We start from the raw sequence: 25,380 nt of genomic DNA, 5'->3' as shown, positions 1-25,380 counted from the left end.
TCATGAGAGCTGAAGGGCATGACATAATTGAAGTAATAAAATAACAACACCAGAGTCCGTCTATTATAGAGTCCTTTACATCCTTTCTTTAATAATGCTATACCCTGACCTCCTACAGTGGTGTTAGAAGTGGAATAGCGATAACAGAAGAAGAAAGGGGCCATCCTCTACAATGGAGGTTAAACCCACGATCCAATACATGATTCAGCAGCTGGCAGAGGGGCAACGCCACCTACAAGTGATATGGGAGGAACATCAAAGGGAAGCTATGACAGACTGAGAAACCCTTCAAGGTGCAATGAAGAGCCAGGCAACCATTATAGCAAATAACCAGCTGGTTCATGAGACCGCCTTGCAAAAACTAACGGACACTATAGCTGCAACGGTAGTCCATCACAACCTGCCTAGCTCTGTCCTCTTTACCAACTTTGAGAGGGTAGATACAGCCGCTACATGGCCAGAAGACAGACGAGGACAGTATGTGGCTCCCTTACTAACAGGTAATCTACAAGCTGCGTATCAAGCAGTTAACCCTGTGGGAACTACCCCTTACACAGATATAAAGAAAAGTATATTGGAGCGGGTTGGCTTTGATACTGAATATTACAGACTCAAATTTAGAAAAACCAAGTGGTGTCCGTTGGAGAGTCCCTGTGCCTTGTTCTTCTGAGTAAAGGATTTGGGACTGAAATGGTTGGGACCCATTGGCACTGACAGAGAAGATATTATTCAAAAGATCCTTCTCAGACAATACCTGGAGGCCTTGCCGTCAGCCACCCGCAATTGGATCAAACAGCACCCTAACGTGGATACCACTACGGCAATAGACCTTGCGTGGGCATACCATCGCTCCGCTGACTTTAGACCTGGACCATCAAAAGGAACCAACTCTACGGGTCAGCCGGTAGCGCCCTCCTACCGTCCTATACCTAGAAAAAACCCAGAGGAGGCTTTTATTCACAGATTTAATGAGAAAAATCCTAGTCAACAACCCCAGTGCTACAGTTGTGGAGAATGGGGTCATTTTGCCCGCATGTGTCCCCACAAGGAGGAGAAACCGGAACCCATGGAAATCGGCGTTATCCATGGAAGAGTCTTTTATACCGGAAAAGAGATTTCGAAATACATGAAAGAGATGGTTGTTATTGGACACCACACTACCGCACTGGTTGACTCAGGTTGCAGTCAATCCGTCATTAGAGCCAGCCTGGTGAACCTCAAAACTCACATACCCGGGAACACTGTCTCTATATGTTGCATTCACGGGGACATGAGGGACTATCACTTGGTCTCAGTCGCTGTTGAATGGGAGGATCGGTGAGATGTAGTAGAGATGGGAGTCATCGACCATTTGGTAGAGGAAGTTATCGTGGGCACCGATCATACATATTTTTCCGACCTACTGGGTAGTATACACAGCAAAAGTCAGATAGACCTATGGTGGGAAGAAGCACCCTTCGTTAGAATACAAAAGTCTTGGGGAAGACCGGTACAAACCCAGTAAAAAGTAAAAAAGAGAAGAAATTGCATCACCAAAAGGAGAGGACAAGGAAAGGAGGGATATAAGAAAGATAGCAATTACCTCTATTCCCCCTTTCCGCAGTAGCCAAAGAGAGGATCCTACCCACCAACACGCCTGGAAATCAGCCACAAATGAGCTAGCGGGAGAGGTGGGCCCCTATTTTCTTGTACAAAGAGGCCTTCTAAATCGGATCACCAACTATAATAATCAGGAAAAAAAACAGCTGGTGGTCCCAGAACCCTACCGCATTCAAGCTTTACATCTCGCACATAGTCACTTGGGTGGGGGGGGGGGGGGGGGGGACATTTCGGATGGGAAAAGACAGAAGATTGCCTGTTGCGCCGATTTTACTGACCAGGGGCATTTTCACACATCAGACGATTGTCAACAGTGCCCTAGATGCCAGTTAATAGACCCTGGGCCCAAAAAGAGAGCACCCCTATGTCCACTATCCATTATTGACATTCCCTTCTCAAGAATAGGTATGGATCTGGTAGGCCCACTCGTTCCTTCCTTCAAAGGCTATACCCCTATCCAGTATGACCACCAAAAGTGTGGCGCATGCCATGGTCGGGTTCTTTTCGTGTGTAGGATTTCCTAAGGAAATTCTAACAGATCAGGGAACACCGTTCATGTCACGCTTAATGACTCAGATCTGTCAGATAATAGGCGTGAAACACCTAGGGACCTCTGTACATCACCCACAAACGGACGGCCTCGTGGAGAGGTATAACCGTACACTAAAATCCCTTTTAAAGAAAACCATTTCTGAATCAGGAAAGGAGTGGGACAAAAAGCTACCCCATGTCCTTTATGCAATAAGGACTCATGTATAATCCTCCACAGTCCCTTTGAGTTGGTTTTCGGGCCACAACCCCAAACCCTCTTAGACATGGCTGCAGAGCTGTGGGAGGAAGAAGAGGGTGGGGAGAAAGTCCTATTAGAGTACACCCAACAACTAAAGTCCCAAATCCAGACAGTATAGGAAGATGTACGAGTCCATCTCGAGAGAGCCCAAAGTTAACAAAAACGGTACTATGACAAGAACACCTAGCTCAGACAGTTACAGCCAGGGGATAAGGTCCTTATATTACTACCTAGTTCAGACAACAAACTATTAGCGAAATGACAAGGTCCATATAGAGTCCTGGGCGCTGTGACCTCTGTAACTTACACGATTGTGTTGTCAAAAAACCCGAAAAAGACACAACTATACCATATAAATCTATTAAAGGAGTGGTAGGAACCTGAAAATAACAACCCTGCTCTGACAACAGGATTCCTCTTGAACACTGTGAAAGAACTAGAAATCGGGTTATGTCCAACAGGACAGGAACCAGTCCCCGAGAAACCCCATTTAAACGCATCCCTCCTACCTGACCAACAAGAACAACTTTGTTCTCTCCTTTCCAAGCATAAATCGCTATTTTCCTCAAACCCCGGGAAGACCGCCTTGACACAACATCAAATTAAAACCCAACCGGCAAAGGTCTTTCACCTCCGTCCTTATCAAATCCCAGAAGTCCGAAAACAGCTAGTGGAGCAGGAAGTGAGGAAGATTCTGCAGATGGGTATCATAGATTCCTCTGTGAGTCCATGGTGCGCTCCAGTCGTTCTTGTACCTAAACCGGATGGGTCCATCCGCTTTTGTATAGACTTTCGGCAGTTAAACAATATATCGCAATTCGACACATACCCTATTCCCTGAGTCAACAAACTTTTAGAACTGCTGGTAAGAGCCCAATACATGTCCACCTTGGACCTTACTAAAGGTTACTGGCAAATCCCTTTGTCCCCAGGGGACAAAGAGAAAACAGCCTTCTCCACTCCATCAGGCCTCTACCACTTTACTGTACTCCCTTTCGGGTTACATGGGGTCCCTGCAACCTTCCAGAGACTTATGGACACTTTGTTACGGCATCCTAACATCAATGCTGCCGCCTACCTCAATGACATAGGCCCTCAGTACAACCCTAGCGGTCCAAGACCGCCAGGGCTGTTTTGGCTGAAGCACCGCCAAATTTGCCCCGGTGGTGATAATCCACCAGCGCTGCCCAGGGGATTACGAGTCCCCGATCGCCAGCCTTTTCCTGGCGGTTTGAACCGCCAGGAAAAGGCTGGCGGTACGGGGAGTTGAAGGGCCCCTGGCATGGGCAGTGCAGGGGCCCCCTGACAGGGCCCCATGCAGCTTTTCACTGTCTTCTATGCAGACAGTGAAAAGCGCGATGGGTGCAACTGCACCCGTCGCACGGCCGCAACACCGCCGGCTCCATTTGGAGCCGGCTCCTATGTTGTGGCCGAGATCCCCGCTGGGCCGGTGGGTGGAGACCAGGTTTCCGCCCGCCGGCCCAGCGGGGATCTCATAATGACCGCGGCGGCCGCCCGGCACTCAGATCTTCCCACCAAGGTCATAATGAGGGCCATAGTGATCTATAGCGAGTTGTGGACAGAACATGTGACTCACCTAGATAAAATATTCGACTTGCTACAAAAAGCAGGACTCACGGCCAACCCTTCTAAGTGTCGCCTAGCATGTAACGAGATTGCGTATCTTGGCTATTATATAGGAAGGGATCAGATCAAACCCCAAATGAGTAAAGTAGCAGCCATCCTCCGAATACCTACCCCATCCACGAAAAAGGAGTTACGCTCCTTCCCGGGTCTAGTGGGTTACTGTAGAAGGTTTATTCCTCACTATTCCACACTGGCTGCCCTTTTAACTGAACTCTTGAGAAAGGGACAGCCCATGAAGATAGGAAGCCTAACTTCTACCCAACAACACAGTTATTCCGTCCTAGAGAAAAGTCTTACCACTGAACCAGTATTACGCTGCCCACATTCCCATAAACAATTTCCTCTTCAAACAGATGCTTCTAACGTAGGAATAGGGGCTGTATTGTTTCAAAAGGATGAGGCTGAGAACAACCACACCATCGTGTTTATAAGTCGCAAACTCCTGCCTCGCGAACAACGCTACCCCATAATCGAAAGACAGTGTTTAGCAATCAAATGGGCCATCGAAAGTCTTCAGTATTATTTGTTGGGTCATCCCTTTATACTGTACACCGATAATGCTCCCCTCACTTGGTTATCCAGACACAAGAATACTAATTTGCGCATCCTATGTTGGTTCATGGAACTGCAACCCTTTACCTTTAAGGTGCAACACCTCCCGGGAACTCAAATGTGTACTGCTGATTATTTGTCAAGATACCCCAGTCACCAGGAACTCAAACAGTCTCTTTCTAGGGGAGGGATATGTAACCGGGTCACAAAGTCCTTGGTTACTGGTGTCCACCCTCAGCCGACCGCGCAGTACCCTGGGGGCACCGAGGAGCGAAACAGCACAGAGGAGTCCTGCCCAAACCCGGATATCGGGGTTTCCATGGAAATAAAGGAGGAACTTCCGATGCGGCGTCTGAGCAATATACAGAACATGAGAACGGAGAGGAGAAAGAAGAAGAGCGACCAACACCGGAGGATGAAAGAGGAGCCGCAAGAGTTCAAGACACCGAGACACTGTCGGTGAAATAGCGGACAGGAGCATTATCCCGCCACGTCCCTGGAGGGACGTGGCTATTGCAGGTACATACCTGCCTTCCAAATCCATACAGTGCAATATTCGGTGGGAGGAGAAAGTTTGGTGGTGTGTGTGGGTCGAGTGCTGGGGAAAAGGTAATAAGGACAACTCAGCACTGTTAAAAGGACAAACGGAATCCAATTTTTATGTATCTTTCTTTCTTTGGGGCATTATTGAGGGTCTAACTAACACGCACCAACAACGGTTGTGAAGTTAACAGCCACCCTGATTAAGTTCAAAGAGTAAATTGGAACGTACACAGCAATACCCCACAAACTGGGGAGATTTTGGCACCTGTTAAGAGTTTCCCGGTCCCACCACCTACCACCCTGCACTTTTCCTACTAACCCAAGAAGCCCCGGAATACCCCACTTACCTTTTTTTCTTTTTCTTCCTTTTTTTTTTCCTTTCGCAACCGAATTTCATCCTGGCGGTAATTCCGATCTTATTCGGACAACGGGGAGCATCTTCCCAAAGAGAAGATTCCTAGAGGAAAACCAAACTAAGGATTTAGAAGTAAAAAGGAGGAGAAGATTCACAAGAGGAAGACAAAACAAGGGAATTAAAACCAGAGAGAAGATAATAAGGGAAAAGACTGAAAAGCTAACAGAAAGGAACTGAGAACAAAAAGAACACTGACTGCATAGAACTCATGAGAGCTGAAGGGCATGAAATAAGTAATAAAATAACAACTTTTTTAACACCAGAGTCCGTCTATTATAGAGTCCTTTACATCCTTTCTTTAGTAACGCTATACCCTCACCTCCTACAGTGCCCATTTTGTAACCTCTTTAAAAACTATTGTAAATACTTCTATGATTTGGAAGCTTTAACTTGCTCTATGGTGCCAGTGGAGCAATTTGTTCTCCCTACCTAAGATTTCCAATAATGAACTTCAAAGATTTCTAGTGTATCTTGTAAATAATAGAGCAGTCAATCGTGACTATTACCAAGCTATTACTAGTAGCCCAATTGTGTGTTCCTGTATGTTGGTCCTGCAGGGGCACCTACAAGCTTGATACAAATGGTACATTCTGAATTTGGTAAATTTGGCAAAAGAGCTTCTTGTAGCTCATATTAATGAAAGAGAGTTTCAAACATCATAGAATGCAATCCTTGCAGCCTTAAGCAAAGACCATAAACAATTGTGCCCGTAAGATTGTTGCTTGTATTCAGTTCATCAGGCAAGCCCTTAGGACAGAGGTTCCCAATCTGTGCGCCGTGGCACCCTGGTGCGCCTCCAAAACTACCCAGCGGCACCACGACGTAAATATTCTGAGTGCAATTTCTTTCATTTTTCAAGCTGGCTTTCAAACATGTTTTGCTAAGAAGAAACTCCCTCTAGTACCACTAGATGGCAGTGCGACATGCAAAATAGCACAGGAATTGCTCCTATCTGTCAGAACAGTTAACACAAACTAGGAGCAATGCAGAAATAAAAACAGAGGCACTTAAGTATGTTTACGGTGTCACTTTTAAGGAAATTGTGGTATTGTTTTAATAATATATTTTATTTAATCCTGAAGGGCACTGTTTTTAGTCTTGCTAATGTTAGTTGGTGGGAAGACTTTTTAACATCTTTTGTAGTGTAGGAAAAAGTTCTTATAACTATGATAGTATGCAACATGTTTAATGCATAAATGTGTTTTTACTTTTTTGATATGGTGTTATGTGGACCTCCATCGGAGTTTTGTACCATAATAAGAATTGAATTGACACAGACTGTGACACATGACTGTATTGAGAAGGAATCAGAGACTGCAGGCAAATACTGAGGTCTGAGACAGGAGAGTGCAAAGACTCCATCAGACACTAGAAGAGACAGAAGCAGAGTTAGGATAATGGTGGCTGCTGGAACATTTAGTAAAGTACTTTAGTAAAGTACTTGAAAGTGGAATATAGTAGTGCTGATTAGTGGAGCTGCATTATTATATATCAAAAGTGGCTCCTTGACAACTAGAATGACTTGAAGGAGAGCTACCTGTGCTGGAGGCAATTTTTAAGGAACAAAATAATAGTTTTAAAGAAAATCATTATGCAGACCACAGTGCTGAAGAGCATTGTTTCTGTCTTAACCAATGAAAGTTTTTTTTATTAAACAACTGTTATATTTTTTTTATTTTGCTACATCTATGATTATAATACCTTCATAGGTCCTACCAAGTATTATTGAGGGAACAAAATGGAAGAACTCCAGAAGGCGGGCTTATAAGCCCCCCCACCCCTCTACTCCACTCGCTAAAAACAAAATAACACAGTGGGGAGCCGCAGCCAACTGCCAATAGGTCAAGGGAGCCACGGGTCAAAAAAGTTTGGGGACCACTGCCTTAGGAGATTCAAAGTTGAAGAAAGAGACAGAAAACTGATAAAATGTTGCCAGTTTTCCAAGTTTAAATACATTTCTAAATGTAGATTTTGCATTGCCTGGTCTCTGCATTTATTTAAGTATGTGCATAAACTGCCATTTGTCTTTAAATGTTATCCTTCAGTCTGTATATGGGAGAAGAGGGGTTTTGGAGAGGTAAGAGATGTTTATTTAAAGTTGTTATGATTTATAGATTTAGATTTGGCACACAAATATCTAGTGAAATATTTTGAAGTGCATCCGTCTTGCTAGTTATATTTTACACCCATAATTATTTGCAGAACATTTGATGAGACTTCTTTTCGAGCTCTGTGATTGGCTGGGTAGCATTTGTGATTGTGTTAACTCTAGTGGCTATTTTAAGGAGATTTAGTCCAAGTTAATGGCTATTTACTAGGAGAGCTGAGGTCTAAACTCAACTTTCCCAGTTTACCAAAATGGTAGAAATAAAAGTTTTCATGGGTCTTATTTCTCTTAGCTGCCTAAAGGAAATACAATAACAAATAGTCTTGGCTTAGCTAGAGATACAAAACTGCCAAGTACATTGTATTTAGTGTTTTTAGGAGGCCTCTATAGACATGGTTTGAAATGTGCCATAGACACTATCCATCTTGCTTTCAGTAAAGGTTTACTTTAGATGTATGAGTCATACAATGAAGTTCCTCACATCTTTTTGAAACCCTTCCTTATGATTCAGACTGACCTCACTGTATGTGCTTTTGCCTTTTCCAGAAAATTTGAATCTAAACGGTTTGGTGCAACAAAGGCAACCTTGAAGTTTTACTACATACCGGTCCTGGTTCCACAGCCAGCTCCTTCAGCCAACAAGGTGAGAAATCCTGATGCGATGGAGTTTTGGAGATCTATTCTGCATGTGCCCCATCAGTTCTGCATGATGCAATGAAGCAGCACTATCCGAAAAGCTTAAGTGTAAGGCACCACTTGACAATACATTGATCACCCCTGGACGGATTTTAATTTTTCCATTTTCTTCCTTCATTTTCTTCATTTTAATTCATTTAAACTTTTACTGTATTAATGATCTCTCGCAAGTATATATTAGACACTGTTCCATTGTTGCAGTAGTGAGTTTCGTATAAAGTAAGAGAAACAGCTCCAACATTCTGTGACTCAAAAGAGGGACATATTTTTAAAAGGTAGCTGTCAGAAATGGGTTCTCTTGTTGGTAGTGGTCTGCACCTTGTTTAAGTAGGAACCCTCACTCTAGTCAGAGTAAGGGATTAACACAGCAAAGATAACCCCTGTTCACCCCCTTAGTAGCGTGGCTCAAGTCATCAGGCTTATCTCCCAGGCAGTGTGTAAAGTATTTGTGTACACACGCATTCACACTCACGCATACTGAAAACACTATAAAAGGACTCCACACCAGTTAAGAAAAATAGACAATATTTATCTGAATAAAACAAGACAAAGATGGCAAAAATCCAACATACACATAGTAAAGATATCACTTTTTAAAAGTTGAAATGAGTCTTAATCCAAAGGAATTAATGTTTTTATCTTTTTAGAACAAAGTACCTGGGATGCATCAAAAACAAAGTTCATGCGAGCCACAGGCAAGGTGGAGCCCCAGAAAGCAAAGTGATGCGTCAGTTCCTTACTGAGCAAAAGAGGTGATGCTTTCATTCTTTCCTCATAGGAGAGGTGACGCATCATTCCTTACTGGCCGGGGCGGTGATTCTTTCTTCGTAGGAAAGGGGAAGCATTGATTTCTTACTGCGGTGCAGTGTCATTGAGAAACTGATGCACCGGGGATGATGCATAGAAAATCCAGGCGCACTGTGTTGATGGAGCCGCGAGACAGGTGCTGCGTCGATTCTCCAGCCGCAGGACAGGCGCTGCGCGGCATTGATGTTTTCACCATAGCACGTCAGTGCATGGATTTTCTCCCTGAGGTCACCAGCTTGCATTTCCAAGGGCCTAGGGACTGGAGTTGGTACCACTTGGCAAGTCAGGACTCTCAGCAAAAGAGCCCAGGCACTGGCAAATTAAGTTTTTGATTTTCCTGAGACTTCTTAACAAGAGGAAAGCTCAGTTCAAGCCCTTCGAGAACCTTGGAAAACAGGATGTAGAAGAAAGCATAGTCCAGCCCTTCCTCCCCTCCCCCCCCCCCCCCCAAGGACAGAAGCAGCAGGCCACAATAAAGCAACAGGCAGAGTGGCAGTTCCTCCTACAACATCCAGCTCTTCTTCCTGGCTAAATGTCCTCAGTCCAGATTGTGTGGGGTCAGAAGTCCAGTACTTATACCCATTTCTGTCTTTGAAGTAGGCACACTTCAAAGAGAAGTCTTTTTGGTGCCCAAGACTGCCATTCACTGCCCTGACACACTCCAGGGGGTTGGAAACTGCTTTGTGTAAGGACAGACACAGCCCTATTCAGGTGCAGGTGTCAGCACGTCCCACCACTCTAGCTCAGAAAGACCCATCAGGAAATGCAGGGCACACCTCAGCTCCCTTTGTGTGACTATCTAGAGTGAATGCACAAACAGCCCAACTGTCATCCTGAACCAGACTTGTATTCCACATACAGGCAGAGGCACAGAATGGTTAACCAAGAAGATGCCCACTTTCTAAAAGTGGCATTTTTAAACCTAAGTTCAAAAACCAACTTCACCGAAAATTGTGAGTTCAAAGATCCCCCCCCACCCCAACTCCATCTCTCTATCTGCACCCAATGGAAAAGTACACTTAAAAGATATTTCAAGGCAATCCCATGTTATCCTATCGGAGAGATAGGCCCTGCAATAATGAAAAACACATTTAGCAGTATTTCACTATCAGAATATGTAAAACACACCAGTACCTGCCTTTTAAATACACTGCACCTTGCCCATGGGGCTGCCTTGGGCCTACATTAGGGGTGACTTACATGTAGTAAAGGAGAAGGTTTGGGCCTGGGTGCACTTGCCAGGTCGAAATGGCAGTTTAAAACTGCACACACACTGAAGTGGCAGGTCTGACATATGTTTACAGGGCTACTCATATGGGTGGCACAAGCAGTGCGGCAGACCTACTAGTAGAATTTAATTTACAGGCCCTGGACACACATAGTGCACTTTACTAGGGACTTACACATACATCAAATATGCCAATCATATTATAAACCAATCGCCAATACATTTTAGACATAGAGCACTTGCACTTTAGCACAGGTTAGCAGTGGTAAAGTGCCCAGTTTCCTAAAGCCAACAAAAACAGATCAGAAAAAATAGGAGGAAGAAGGCAAAATGTTTGAGGATAACCCTGCAAAAAGGGCCAGGTCCAACAGTAGCATTCTATTTGGCTAGCTTATGGCATTTATGCATGTGTCAAGATATATTATTAGGTATGTTATATGGAGCCACTTTAGATTTTGATGAATGGTTAATGCAGTCACAACTTTTCGCCTACTTGTGTAAATACAGGCCATGCTACAGAAGGGATGCAAACAACATGTAATTTGTGCAGTTTGTGTCATTGCCCTCATTTATGTGGCCAAGGCTTTATTTTCCCATCATCAAACTTTCATCTAAAGCAATAGAGAGAAAAGTGTATCAATGAGGACGAGAAAGAAGATAAACATAAAAGGAGGAAAGAAGATGCAAGAAGAAACGAGAGAGGAAGTGCAGGCCATTGGAGGAAAGAGGCATGAAGTTGAAAGGAGACACCACAGCCTTGGTATTTGACAGTCCCAGGATTTGGCAGCATTGATGGCAGGAAGCTAACAACTTTAGGCACCTCCTGCACCTCCACTTATTTTTACTTAGTGATTTAGGTTTTTATGTATTTATTTAGTTATTTATTTATTACAAATAAATCACTGAACGCTTGTACAAATGGCATCAGACATGCAGGTATAAATTGGGCTCTGATCCAGCACTGTTTCACCCACAGCATATAAATTGGTATTGCCAGTGACGGATCCAGGATTATGAACACCAGCTACCCCATTCCCCAAAATGAAGCAGGGGTGCATAGCTAGCCGAAATGGTCATCTTTTTGCTGTGCTCCATCATGACTTCCACTGCAGGGATTAGTGGCCTTGAGCATGAAATGGACTAGCCAGTCACTAGTGCAGGCTGAACAGACATGACATAGATGGTCTGATCCCAATACTGGTCATTTAGGCCCAGAACCCTACAAAAGACGAGAACCCTCCTCCTCTGTCCCTGACAGTGGCGATAGGAAAAGAGCACCTGAAGCTACAGCATGAACCCTGAGGGCCAGGTGCACTTAAAAAGCGGAGAGGTGAGATTGTTGCCCAAGAACATCAGAGAAAAAGGAAAAAAATATTTATGCGTGCTATGTGACAACAACTTGGGCTGACCAGTTGGACAGTGAATCAGAGATTCCATGTGCCTCAAGCTTTACCCCTGGAGAGAAACTAATTCATGATCTGCTGAGGCATTGAAGTTCACATTTGGGAGTATTGACTACAAGGTCACAGCAAAGAAGGGGAATTGGGAAGTACTCCGGAGTTTGTTTTCCAGAGAGGGGTTGGTAATAGCAGGTTAGCAGGTATCTTTCATGAAAAGATGTGATATCGTAAGGCACGAAAATCTCTGAGTAGTCTGCACTGCTTGTGGAATGTATTACTGTTATTCTTCTTCTTTTCGCCTTGCACACAACCGAAAGTATTTAAACATAAATGAGTCGACGGAACAAGGAGGAAGGTGGACAGGGCAACTGGCATATTTTGGCATTACAATTTTCCTCTAATTGAGGCCATTAGTCTCTCGCTCATACGCCCCCTACTGAAAAAGGTCAAGTTAGCTCTGATTTGGCACAAATGTCACTGAACTATGGCATGTCAAGGAGAAAATGAAGCAAGCATTCTGTGCTGGAATCCCAGAGGAGAAGCACAGACGGAGAGCCCAGGGATCACATCCTACAATTACATCTTATAGTTTCAGTTAGGTTCCTGTCAACAGGTCTTGCCCAACTCAACAAATCTTTTACAGAGTTAAGGGAATCACTGTGTTACATTGTTTTATGGAGTGATAACTGTCTTGCGAGCTAATGCAGTCTTACCAGGGAGTAGGATGAGCATTCCTGATGTGTTTGTTGGCTGCCGGTGAGTGACGGGTAGGAGGATAGAGGGACCATACTAGAGTTGAACAAGGAGAAAGGGGTCACATGTCATCACTTCAAAACAAGAATGTACATAAATGTTGCCACAATCCATGAATACTTACAAATAGAATTAAGAGGGTTACAAGGCGATAAGATGTGTTAATTGACAGCTTAATTGCAAAACCTAGAGGAATCCTTGTTTCAACCATTCTTTTTGTTGGTAATTTTACTAAAAAACATAAAAGCTAATATTTTGAGATGTTGTGTACCTATTTCATTAAATCACATGAATAGTATTTGCTCTACTGGAGAGTGAGTTAATAACCATAGAGCGAGCTCTGCAAATACGTATTCATGAGTCACTATTGTCTTGTTCACTGTACAAGGTTCATAAAAGCAAAGGGAAGGCCAAGCAAAACATAGTGTAAGCCGGACCCTACCCTCTCTCCCTAACTCATCTGTTCTGCCAGCAGGGGCGGCTCCTTCGCAATGGCTATGACAATGACAATTTACTATTACTACTTTACTATTGTTTTATTGTCCAGTTGCTGGCTCAGCCAGCACCATGTGTGTGTGTGGGGGGGGGGGGGAGGAGGAGCATTTCGGCCATGGGGAGGGGGGGGGGATAGGGAGTGGAGTGCCCTTAAGTGTGCATCAATGTTTGGCCGTCCGTCACACATGCTAACTTAGGTTTCTCCAACCCGGCTGTGTTATATGCTTCTTGAAAACAGCAATGAGGAAAAGAACCTCTTTTGGGAAAAATATTAATTACATTTTTAAGAAACACTAATGTGCAGCTCTAAATCTGTTTTTATGTGAATATTAATTCACCAATAATGATCATATGATGTGAACTTGGCATTGATAGCTCTCTGGCAAATGACAAAGGAGAAGATCAGGAATTCAGCCCAGGGTTTTTTTTTACTTTGTTGTTGTTGAGGCACAGTGTGTCGTCCTCCTCCAATTTGACTCTGTAATAGACACTTGCTTAATTATGCATTCTTGTTGCCATATCACATGCGGCTGTATGTCTGCTTTACTAGGTAATTGCCTAAGTCTGTATGAGAAATCTTGTAATTAGTAATGGTCATGATTTTCAAGGTCAGCTTTACTGTGTGTATTTTTTTTTGTGGCGTTTCTTTAAATGTGAATGGTGTAAATGAGCTATGCTAACTATCTAGTGCTGTGATTTCTCCTCACATGTAGGAAAACACTACAGCCAGTAAAGCAGAACTATGTGAGCTGTCACAATATATGGGCAGAGTTGATCCATGGTACGAAAGCAACATCAACCCTCTATGTGATGTGATCCCCAAACTTGCGAACATGGTAAGAGAATTTATCTTTTTCATTTCCTTGCATTTGTTTGTTGCAAGTTGGCTAATTCTTTATCATTTGTTCCATCCTACTCACTCAACTCTTTATAATTGCATATTGTAACAGAATAAAACATGCTACACCTACGGACAGTCACAGTGCACTGTTTTCTGAGTTTCTGAGCTGCCCTCACACACACAGGCCACCTTGCTTGATAAATAATGTTTCTATCAGCTTTGCTTATATAATTTTACGTTTAGATTGTTTATTTTGTTCTACAAAGTTTTATATGGGTCTGTGCTATCAATGGAGTTTATTCAGCATGCTTGGCAATGTCCAACTGCCGTGATGATGGAGAAGTTAGAGTCCAGCTTTCGTCTGATATTCATCAATCTCTATTTTAGCATGTGTCACTTCAATTGTCAGCCCTTGCAGCAGTCTGGTATTCAAGCCTTTTCTTCAGCACCTGTAATTTGGCTCAGGCCTAAAGTTTCGTGCTTTCCTTAACCATTTGTTTTAGTTACTCTAACATACTTGATAGAAATGGGGATTTTGGTTGGCAGTCAGGTTACCCCCTGTCCAAGCAAGGACCCTCACTCTAGTCACAGTTAGTCACACACAATCCAAATTATCCTGTGTCCATCCTCTGGTAGCTTGGCACTGAGCAGTCAGGCTTAACTTAGAAGGCCATATGTAAAAACATTTGTGCAATAAATCATGCAATAACACAGTATAGCACCACAAACATACACCACACATTGTTTAGAAAAATATAGAATATTTATCTGGATAAATGCAGGTCAAAACGATCAAGATTTGATAAGTGCAAGTAAAATATCACTTCAGAGAATAATAAAAAGAGTCCTTAGTCTTTAAAAAGCAACAAGTGTCTCTTGCAAGCACAAAGTACCTGGTTTGTGTTCAAATTCTCCGCAAGGGACCGTAGAGGAGGATGTGCATGGAAAACAGGGAGATGTGTGTTGATTTCTGCGGCGCACACAGATGATGTGTTGAGAATTTTCCATGCAGGGAAGGCTTTGCGTCGGTTTCCGGCATGTGGACTTGGATCCTCTTTGGGTTGCGGGGATTTTGGATGCCCCCGGGACAATACGGAGAAATCCTGGGCATACAGGGCGAAGTCACAGGAGCTGCGTCAATCTGGTGGGCGTTGCATGGAAATTTCTGTCACACCGCAGGCGCTGCATCGATTCTTCTTGCAGGAAGTCGGGCTACGTCGTTCCAGTTCGGCTTTGCATCGATCTAGTGGGCCGTGCATCGAAGTTCCAGTCGCAACACTGGCGCTGCGTTGATCTCCTCTCGGAGAGCCGGGCTGCATCATTCGGGGTCGGCGTGCGGTGATTTTCTCCAGAGACCAATGTCCAAAAAGTGGAGGGAGGCAAGCAAAAAGTAAGGGGTGACCACCCTAAGGCTGTCAGGTCTAACATGTGTCCCTGCTGAAAGCAGAGAGAGCTACCCAACTTCCTGTGAGCTCTCAACGCTAAGGCGAAAGTATCTGGAGTGACCATCAGAGTTGGTGTGGTCAGTCCCCAGGCGAGGCTCCACCATAAAGTCCATCCCCTGTAGGGAAACGGACCACCTCAAGAGTTTGGGATTCTCACCCTCATCTGCATGAGCCATCTGAGGGGCCTGTGGTCTGTCTGAACCCGGAAGAGAGTCCCAAACAGGTATGGTCTCAGCTTCTTCAGTGCCCAGACAACAGAAAATGCTTCTCTCTCAACAGCACTCCACCTCTGGTTAGCAGTGGTAAAGTGTGCAGAGTCCTAAAACCAGCAAACACAGTGTGCAAAAAGTGGAGGGAGGCTGGCAAAAAGTTAGGGGTGACCACCCTAAGGCTGTCAGGTCTAACCATACTCTACTCTCTTTAGACCTGTGTATCCTGCCATTGACTCGTACTGGACCAAGAGTATAGCACATTGAAATGAAACAAGCCAGAGCACCTACTGCTGGGCTGCACCCACACAGTCTCCACATAGGTCCTCTCTCTTTAGCTTATTTTCGTCACCCTCTGGAAATGACATACCACTCTACTCTGGAGGCTGTTTTGAGCAGTAAGCTAATATCTAACATACATATTCCTGAGATACTTCGAATTGGTTGGTTGGAGGTGGGACACGGGTGGTGAAATGAGTTGCCTGCCCATTACTTCTCTGATATTTAAATGCAAATTAGGTGCTGTAACTAACTTTAGCACTGAATTTGGATTTTGAACCCAGGTGTATCTTAAGCAGACATTGAGCATCACCCTTGTGTCTCTAGAATTTGGCAAATACATTTCCTAAAAAGTCCTACCAGCCACTGCTTGGAGCTGCCTCTGTTGTGAGTGCTGTGGAGAACCCAGATACACATGGCAGCATCCGGTTGCTGGCAGACTGTGGAATTCAACCTTCCTTGTGCTGCCTGTTCATTACTGCTTGCAAGCCGGGGTTAAATTCCCCTTTGTTCCTACTGGACTTGTTCTTTTGGCTTGACATAGCTATCACGTGGCAGGGGCACAAGGCAAGCATTTGGGGCTCAAAACAATGAGCTACAAGAAAAAAAAGCACATTTTGGGACTATTAGCCATGATTCACTGCGGTACTTGAAACCACTATGAAGTGTTTCACAAAAGTCAGGTTAGATAATCCAGTGTCTCATTTTTTAGTTCACTTTTAAGTAATAAGGTTTCTTATTTTTACATATTGTTGAAACGTTAATATTACATCTGAATGTAGTCAGACAGTTGGGATAGGATGGTGGAAAATGTAATATATTTGAGGTTTAGTTATTGCATATTTTTAGCACTTTAGTTATCATTTTCAAAAAACATACGGCAATGCAAGTAAGGCAGAATGAACCACCTGCAAGTGGATAATCATTGTTCCAGAACACAGATATGTCTTTTGACAGTGGAATCAAGATAGACAGTCTCATGGTGTAATCATGGCAATGGAGAACAGGAACACAAACAGTATCACAAAAAGATGGTCCAGCAAGCACATTGAAGCATAATTGTTAAAAATGATAGCAGGGCCACAGGCCCATCACGACTCTGTGGGGGACTTTGAGATCGGGGGAGTAGTGTCCAGTGTGTGCAAGTAATTCATTAATGGCTGCCAATAATCCAGAGTTCTAGATGTTAAAGGTGTCAGCAATGCATAAAGTTCGCTGGCGTTATCACAATATGTAAGGCTTGTTAGCCATTCTGTAGCAGATGGTGTGCATTCGGTGTGCCATAGGAGCGCTATCTCATGTTTGGCCAGTAAATGCAAAAGAGCTGTGATGCACCTTATAGATTTTGGTAAATCTCCTGTATAGCCCAGAAGCGCCATTATCAGATCGGTGCAGAGGGGAAGTCCCACAGTTTGTGATAGTCGGTCAAACACATCCCACCAAAAGCGACTGATATTTGGACACGTTCATGTCATTTGTGGAAGGTCAGCAAGAGATGCATGTCACTTAAGGCGGGTGGGGGAAACGGGTATATTCGATGCGGGCTATGTCACTTGATGTAATGTAAACTCTCCGCAAGAATTTGAAATGTATTAATTTATGATGATGGTTGAAGGAAACGAAGCAACTCTGTGCGCAGCACACCTCCGAGAGTTTCTGGGAAAGGGGTCGTCCCAGGTCTGTTTCCCAGGACTCTCTGAGTCTGACGTCAGAGACTGGAAGGACATCAATGTATGCAAGGTATAGTTTGGAAACCAGTCATGCTCCGGAATCCACTGTGGTGACCAAAGTGAGACAGGCGAAATCCACCGGAGCTAGTGGATAGGTGGGATATCGTGCATGCAAAGCGCTGTGTAAGCAACAGAGCACAAAGTGTTGCAAATGAGTGGCATTGGTGGAGCGTGCATCTGCTGTGCATGAGAAGATGTGGTCATCGGGCAGTGCATCTCCGAGTGTCTGGAGACTGAACAATTGTAGGGTTTGTTGAACGAGTGCTTCTTGCGTGATAGGCAAAATTGGGTTATTTATCAGTGTCAGCGCCGGAGAATATAGTGTGTTGCCCTGAAGCATACGGACCAGTGTGCTCCAGGCCCAACTAGTGGTAGAGAGCATTTGGATTTCTCTAGGATTCAAGGGGGCTCTCTGGGGCAGGAGGGCATGCAAAGGAACAGGGGCAGCCAAGTCAAGTTCTTGTGTTGCATAGGGAATGTGTGCCTCAGGATGGAACCAATGATATGAATAAGGGCACTGTGCCGCAAAATAAGAGAGCTGAAGATGGGGAACACCAAAGCCACCCCACTCGTAAGGGAGAGTAAGGATCTCCCAGCGGATTCAAGGGTGCTTGTCCACTCACACAAGCCTAATAAGCAAACTGCTGAGTGAGGTGAAAAAAGAGTTTGTAAGTGGTACAGGGATGTTCAAAAAAAGATATTGGAATTGTGGAAGAACCACCATTTTAATGCGGGAAATGCGGCCTGCCATAGACAACGGAAGCTTCACCCATCTATCCACCTGGGTGGCAAGCCTCTCAATGGCAGGCCCATAGTTTAAGAGTATAACCTGGTCCTTCTCTCTATGTACATGAATACCGAGGTACTTTGTGGAGTCTTTACACCATTTTAGGGGGGGAATTTAACTGCAGACAGAAGGGTACTGTCAGTAAGCGGGAAAAGCTCAGACTTACTCCAATTGATATGCAGCCCTGAAAATGTACCAAAACTGACTATTTTATCTAATATAGGTTTGAGATTAGTTTCAGGGTGGCAGGTGAATAACAATATTTCATCTGCATAAAGCCAAACCAAGAGCAGCCCGCTGGTGATCTATAAAGCCCTATGGATGTGCTCCTCCCACAAGTGGTGCACCAGGTGATCCATCGCTATTATAAAAAGCAGGGGGGATAGAGGACATCCCTGCCGGGTACCACGGGCTACGGGGACAAAAGGGGGAGAGCGTCCCATTTAGTCGTATAGTAGGTGTAGGTTGCGTGTATAACAAAGAGATCATGACAGTATATCCTTGTGGAAACCAGAGTTTTCGACGGATTGCATGTAAAAAAGACTGCTCAAGAATCAAATGCCTTTTCAGCATCCAGTAGAGCAATAGCTGCCGGTATCTCTGGGGACACTCTGGTAAGCACTGCAAAAACAGTGCAGAGATTAAGGGGTGTGGAGCGGTGTAGAATAAAGCCTAGTTATTGCATTTTTTGTCAGCAGTGTAACTGTTAGGGAGTGGGTCGCCTTCACATTTTTTGTTCAGCTTGGAAAAACCTTCTGGTCCAGTGGATGCTAACTGAAATGTTATTGCTAAATAACAAGACAATTGAAACATTTGAAAATGACACGTGACTTCAGTGTAGTGCATTTTAAATATGCCATATTTGGAGTCAAGCTAGTGGTGAATACCAAGAGCTGGAAGCAGTGTGTAGACTGCTCCTGGTGGGGAGCGGGTAAGGATACAAAAACATGAAGAAGAGCAGTAAAAACTAAACTATTGCTTTCCTTTAGTCAAAAAGATGGAATTGGAAAATCAGTGTTGGAAGAACAACATTAAGGTCTATGGTAATCCTGAAAATTGTGAGTAGGATTCTCTTTCTAATCTACACAGACAGAATTACCAATACCTCAGAATCTTCTGCATGGTACCTTTGAAACTGAAAGAATGGACAGTATTCCTGAACCTAAGTCTATACTGGTTGGAGAGCCACAATCTAATATTATAAAGCTCCTAAACCTCACTATGAAAGAGAACATTCTATTTGTCTTCAAGGAAACATTAGTTATTGTCTGTCCCAGAAAGCAGGAAAAATTAGGATTTATCAGGACTTCTAAAGGGATGTTCTCACGTAAGACAATTAATTGCAATCCGTGGCCAGACCCATGTATGACTTACTTTTTCGCCTATTCAACAGCGTTTTAAAATTAACAATGAGATTGATATTGTGCTCTTAACATCACAGAGTAAAGGATTTGAAGACTTAAAAATTTGTTGCTGCACATACTTACTCTGGTGATTCTTTTCTTTTACAATTTACAGATTATTTACAGTCAATTATTGCATGGCAGGGCTTTTGATTGTACATGAAAATGTTATTTTCTTCTCCTCCCATCTCATTCTTTCTTCTCTTTTGTAACTTTTGTTCAATTTCTCTACACATTTGCTGACCCTACTGTATGGTATCATTAGAAGTATTTACCCAATTTCAGGATGCTCAATAACAGCTTTCACTCTAGGGTTGTTCAATATATCTCACTTAGATTTTACTTTATTATCACCCTGATCCTTCCCACTCACAAGGTGCAGGAAGATGTACTTTTCTGTTGTGATTATATCAGGATACAAGCCAAATAAAGAGCATGAAAACATATGGCTATAGAATCTGTTGATGAATCTGTCTTTCACTCAGTCAGCACTGTGAGACTCTGAAGAGGGATTAAGGCAGAGGTGGTAGACTTAAATATGAGAAGCAGAGTAGAAGCTGCTTTGCAGGCAGGTCGCTCCCCGCTCCACCTCCACCTCCTCACCGTTCCATTCCCTTTGTGTCAATCTCTTAGTTCCAGCTTCCCCTAGCCTCTGTATCCCCTGCGCCCCCTCCCGCCTCCCCCCTCCACCTCACTGTTCCGTTTCCTTCTCTCCGTTCCAGCTTTCCCAGCCGCTGCATCCCCTGCGGCCCCTCCCGCCTCCACCTCACCGTTCTGTTCCCTTTGTTTCCTTCTCTCCGTTCCAGCTTCCCCAGCCGCTGCTTCCCCTGCGGCCCCTCCCGCCTCCCCCCTCCACCTCACCGTTCCATTCCCTTTATTTCCTTCTGTCCGTTCCAGTTTCCCCAGCCGGTGCGTCCCCTGCAGCCCCACCCCCCTAGCCTTCCCATTCGTTCAGCCCTCCCTCCTCCCAGCTGCCACTCCCCCCATTTATGGCAGCCGCGGCACGGACGCACGCAGCAGGCGTGCCAAAGGCAAGCCCGTCTGCGCCCGTCCGCGCCAAGACTGCACCCAGCGCCAGTCCCCGGGCCCTGGCTGACAAGCGTACTCCCCGTCATCCTCCACTCACTCAACCCAGGCCCTCGCCCCACCTGCACCTTTTCCAGCCTCACACACACTCATGGCCCCTTCACTTGCCACACCTGTCATTTTTCCTGCTCCTCCTCCCTCACACCACACACCAACCACAGCGACCCCCCCGACAACACACACAACCCCCCCCAACGCAACACACACCTGCTCTGCCCCACCCCCACCAACCAGCCCCACAGCACACCACCCCACAAACAGAACCCACCCCGCAACAACACCCTCATGCACCACACCAACACCACCCACCACAGCCGCCTCAACTGCCTGCTCTTCAACACCCGCTCCCTTCACAAACATACCATAGAACTCTGGGACCTCATCACATAACACTCACCCGACATCGCCTTTCTCACAGAAACCTGGACTAACCCCCTCCTCAGAACCCGACATAGCCATCGCCACCCCCAAGGGATACAAACTCCAACGCAAAGACCGCCTCAACAGGCCAGGGGGTGGCATTGCCATCCTACACAGGGACACCATCAAAGTCACCACCAGCTCCCAAGACACTATTGACAACACAGAACACATGCACTTCCTAATCCATATTAACAACAACTCCACCCTCAGAGGTACACTAATCTACAGACCATCAGGACCACCCCCCTCCTTCTGCGACACCATTGCCGACACCATCAGCTCGCACGCCCTCACCTCCACAGACTACATCCTCCTGGTCACCGCACCCACTCAGCAGGACACACGCTCAACGCAATTTTCACCTCAAGCCAACACATAGCCTACACCCACACAACCGAACTCCTCTGGACCGACCACCAGTGCGTCCACTTCTCCTTCGCCAAACCCCCCACACACCACCAACACACCACACCCTACCGCATGTGGGACAAGATCCCCACAGAACGCCTGAACTCCCAACTGGCTCACAACCCCCCCACATCCACACCAACGACCCCAACACTGGAGCCCACAGCCTCTCAAAATGGATCACACCTGCGCAGACACACTAGCCCCCCTCAGAAAACCCATCGCCACCCGCAACATCAAGAACGCCCCATGGTTCACCCCCGAACTCTAAGACTCCAAGCGCAAATGCCGCTTAGCGAAGAAAATATGGCGACAAGAACCCTCTACAACCAAATTCTCCACCCTCAAAGCCACCATTCGCACCCATCACCAACTCATACGCACCACCAAAAGACACCACTACAAGGCACGCCTTGACAGCAACTCCCAAAACAGCAAAGAACTCTTCACCATCATTTATGAACTAGCCAAACCCAAAGCCACAAACATAGACCCTTCACACACACAGCCCCTATGTGACGCCCTCTCCAACCACTTCCACCACAAAATCCTGGACATCCACAACAGCTTCATACCACACACACCCACCACACACACCCCTCACTCACCCAACTCAACCCCCACTCATGATCCCCCCACAACACTCACCACCTAGGCCCCAACCACACACAAAGAAACCAAGAAAACCATGAACTCCATCCTGCTCCGGATCCCCCTCCGACTCCTGCCCACATTGCATCTACAACAAAGCCAGCCCAACCATCGCCCCCATACTCTGCGACATAATCAACTCCTCCTTCGACTCTGCCACCTACCCAGACCCCTGGAAGCACACGGAAATCACTGCTCTCCTAAAAAAAAAAACAAAGCCGACCCAGAGATCCTCTCCAACTATCGCCCCATCTCCCTCCTCCCCTTCCCCGCCAAGGTCGCTGAGAAACTAGTCAACACCCGCCTATCCCACTACCTCGAAGAAAACAACACTCTTGACCCCTCACAATCCCGGTACCGCAAGAACCACAGCACGGAAACTGGCCTCATCGCATGCACTGACAACATTAGGACCAAAGTCGACAAAGGCGACACCGTCGCACTCATCCTCCTAGACCTCTCCGCAGCCTGTGACACTGTCTGCCACCACACACTCCGCACACGCCTCCACAACATAGGAATTCGCCACTAAGCCTTAGACTGGCTCACCTCCTTCCTCACTGACCGGACCCAGAGAGTCCGCCTCCCACCTTTCCACTCCGCCACCACCAAGATCATCTGCGGAGTCCCCCAAGGGTCCTCTCTCAGCCCCACACTCTTCAACATTTACATGATCTCCTTAGCCAACATCCTCCGATCACACGGAATCACTATCCTCTCCTTCGCAGATGACACCCAACTCATCCTCTCCCTCACCTGCAACCCCACCACTGCCAAAACCAACCTATACGCAGCTCTCCTCGACACCACCAACTGGATGACAACTAACCACCTCAAGCTTAACTCCAACAAAACCGAGATCATCACCTTCGGCCCCAACAAAACCATATGGGACGACTCCTGGTGGCCCACCGCCCTAGGACCCGCACTCACCCCCGCAAACCACGCATGCAACCTCAGCATCATCCTGGACCCCTCCCTCTCTATGACACAGCAAATCAATGCTCTTACCTCCTCCTGCTTCCTCACACTCCGCACTCTAAAAAAATCCTTCAAATGGATTCCCCCAGAGACCAGGAAGACAGTCACCCATGCACTTCTCAGCAGCAGACTAGACTATGGTAACGCCCTCTACGCCGGCACCACACTCAAACTCACACGCAAACTCCAGAGAATCCAGAACACAGCAGCGCCTCGTCCTTGGCCTCCCCCGCCATGAACGAATCTCACAACACCTCAACACCGTTCACAGGCTCCCCATAAACAAGAGAATCACATTCAAGATCCTCATCCACGCCCACAAATCCCTCCACAACACCGGCCCGACATACCTCTATGAAAGAGTGAACTTTCACACTCCCACCTGCAACCTTCGATCAGCCAACCTCACCCTAGCCACAGTCACCCGCATCCAACGCACCATCACAGGAGGCAGGTCCTTCTCCTACTTCACCCCCAAAACCTGGAACTCCCTCTCCACCAACCTCCGCAAAACCAAAGACCTCCTGCTCTTCAGAAAAAACCTCAAAACATGGTTGTTCGAACAGTGACCATCCTGCACCCCCCACCCCCAAGCGCCTTGAGACCCTCACAGGTTAGTAGCACGCTTTATAAATTCTTTTGATTGATTACTTGATTGAAAGGTGGAAGAGAGGCTTTTATAGCAGAGCTACAGAGTGTTAAAACAGGTTAAGAGGGTTGGCTTTGAGTAAGGAAAGGAGAGGGCAGAAAAATAGGGGAGATTGGCAGTAAAGAAGGAGAGAAAAGAGATGGTCATGGGTAATCTCTTCTTGTTCTCTATTCATAACTCCCTATTGCCTTACATGCATCGGCATGTGAGAGAACAGTGACGTAAATGTTTAAGTGAGCAGCTCTACTAAGTGGAATGGCATGGGCAAGGCTTGCAGAACTCCAGGCCATCCACTTACCTCACATGTCATCAGTGAATTTCCCTGGTGACCGAGACTCCAAAATTCTCAATTTCTTGAGTTCTGTGTCTTTTGTCCTGATCTGTAAAATACCCTTAGGGATAGGTACTAACAAAGAAGCTTAGAAATAAAGAAGCAGTAGCTGATTTCCAGGTGTGAGGCATGATGTTGAAATAGCAGGGCTGATTAAACTGACAGTAACTTTGTGTTATTGTCCTTAAAAATAGCCAGTTCAAGCAGAGAGTCAGTGAAGGGGGTTGGCATAGATTTTATAAAGCAGGATGTGAGCTGAAGACAGCTGTGGAGCTATGAACGAACATAGTTGTAAATTAGGGAGGAGTGAGTGTTGCACGATCTTCAAGCGAGTGTGAGCACTCTGCTCGGATTAATATTTAGGGGTGGTTTTCAAGTAAAGAGTTTTGGGAAAGTGAGATGAATTTATGTGGTCTGGAGTCGAGGTTAATTATCAAAGGATAGAGTGAATGCTCAGGAAAATGGCTGTGACTTCCTTGCACTAGTACACATGGGTGTAGTGTAGACCTTGAAACCAGTGTTATCTGTCCACTCTAGGTATGCATTCATTTCTACTTTGAAGAAAGGAAGAGAAGATATGTGGCCATAGAAACAAAGATAAAAGTATGAGAAGGGACTGTGGAATGTTTTCAACTATCAGACTGAAAGAAATACAGAAGTATAGTTCAAGGCACCTCAAAACCTTGGACTGAGCACTGAAGCAAAAGCACCAATTCAGAGACTGAGAGAAGAGTACAGAAAGAAGAAATGGGAGAAAAGATGAGTATATGGGGAGGGATTCAACAAATATTTATGTAGAGTAGAATAGGGAATGGTAGCAAGAGAGATGGGAGGGGTACATTTCATAACCAATATGATCTGTTCCAAGTAGAAATGGGAATCATTGTAATCGGCCCGAGTTTGGTTTATTATCCCTGTGAAAGTTAATGTAAATAATTACCTTTCTACAAACTTTAACACAGTGTGATAATAATCCAGCCTTTAAAGTCTGTTGGTTTCAATATATTCATATAAGTAAATCAGGCTTATTGCCAATGTCTAAGTTTCATAACAAACCATTCCAGTACTAAAACGTCTCTCATAACTATTCACAGTGAACCAATCAGCCCTATTGCCTTTACAAGT

General features: G+C 45.4%; 1 protein-coding gene across 3 annotated transcripts in view; it reads left to right on the top strand.

Annotated features, from left to right (window-relative positions):
- PIK3R6 (phosphoinositide-3-kinase regulatory subunit 6) overlaps positions 1–25,380 on the top strand; it is a 365,583-nt gene that overhangs the window by 266,570 nt on the left and 73,633 nt on the right. For all 3 annotated transcript variants that reach the window (XM_069200309.1, XM_069200310.1, XM_069200311.1), the window contains 2 exons: positions 8,200–8,296; positions 13,746–13,868. In XM_069200309.1, the coding sequence (XP_069056410.1) occupies positions 8,200–8,296; positions 13,746–13,868 (220 nt within the window). The remainder of the gene's footprint in view (positions 1–8,199; positions 8,297–13,745; positions 13,869–25,380) is intronic.

The sequence above is a fragment of the Pleurodeles waltl genome, chromosome 7 (assembly GCF_031143425.1).
Source record: "Pleurodeles waltl isolate 20211129_DDA chromosome 7, aPleWal1.hap1.20221129, whole genome shotgun sequence".
NCBI classification, from domain to species: domain Eukaryota; kingdom Metazoa; phylum Chordata; class Amphibia; order Caudata; family Salamandridae; genus Pleurodeles; species Pleurodeles waltl.
This window is presented reverse-complemented; position numbering and strand designations above follow the sequence as displayed.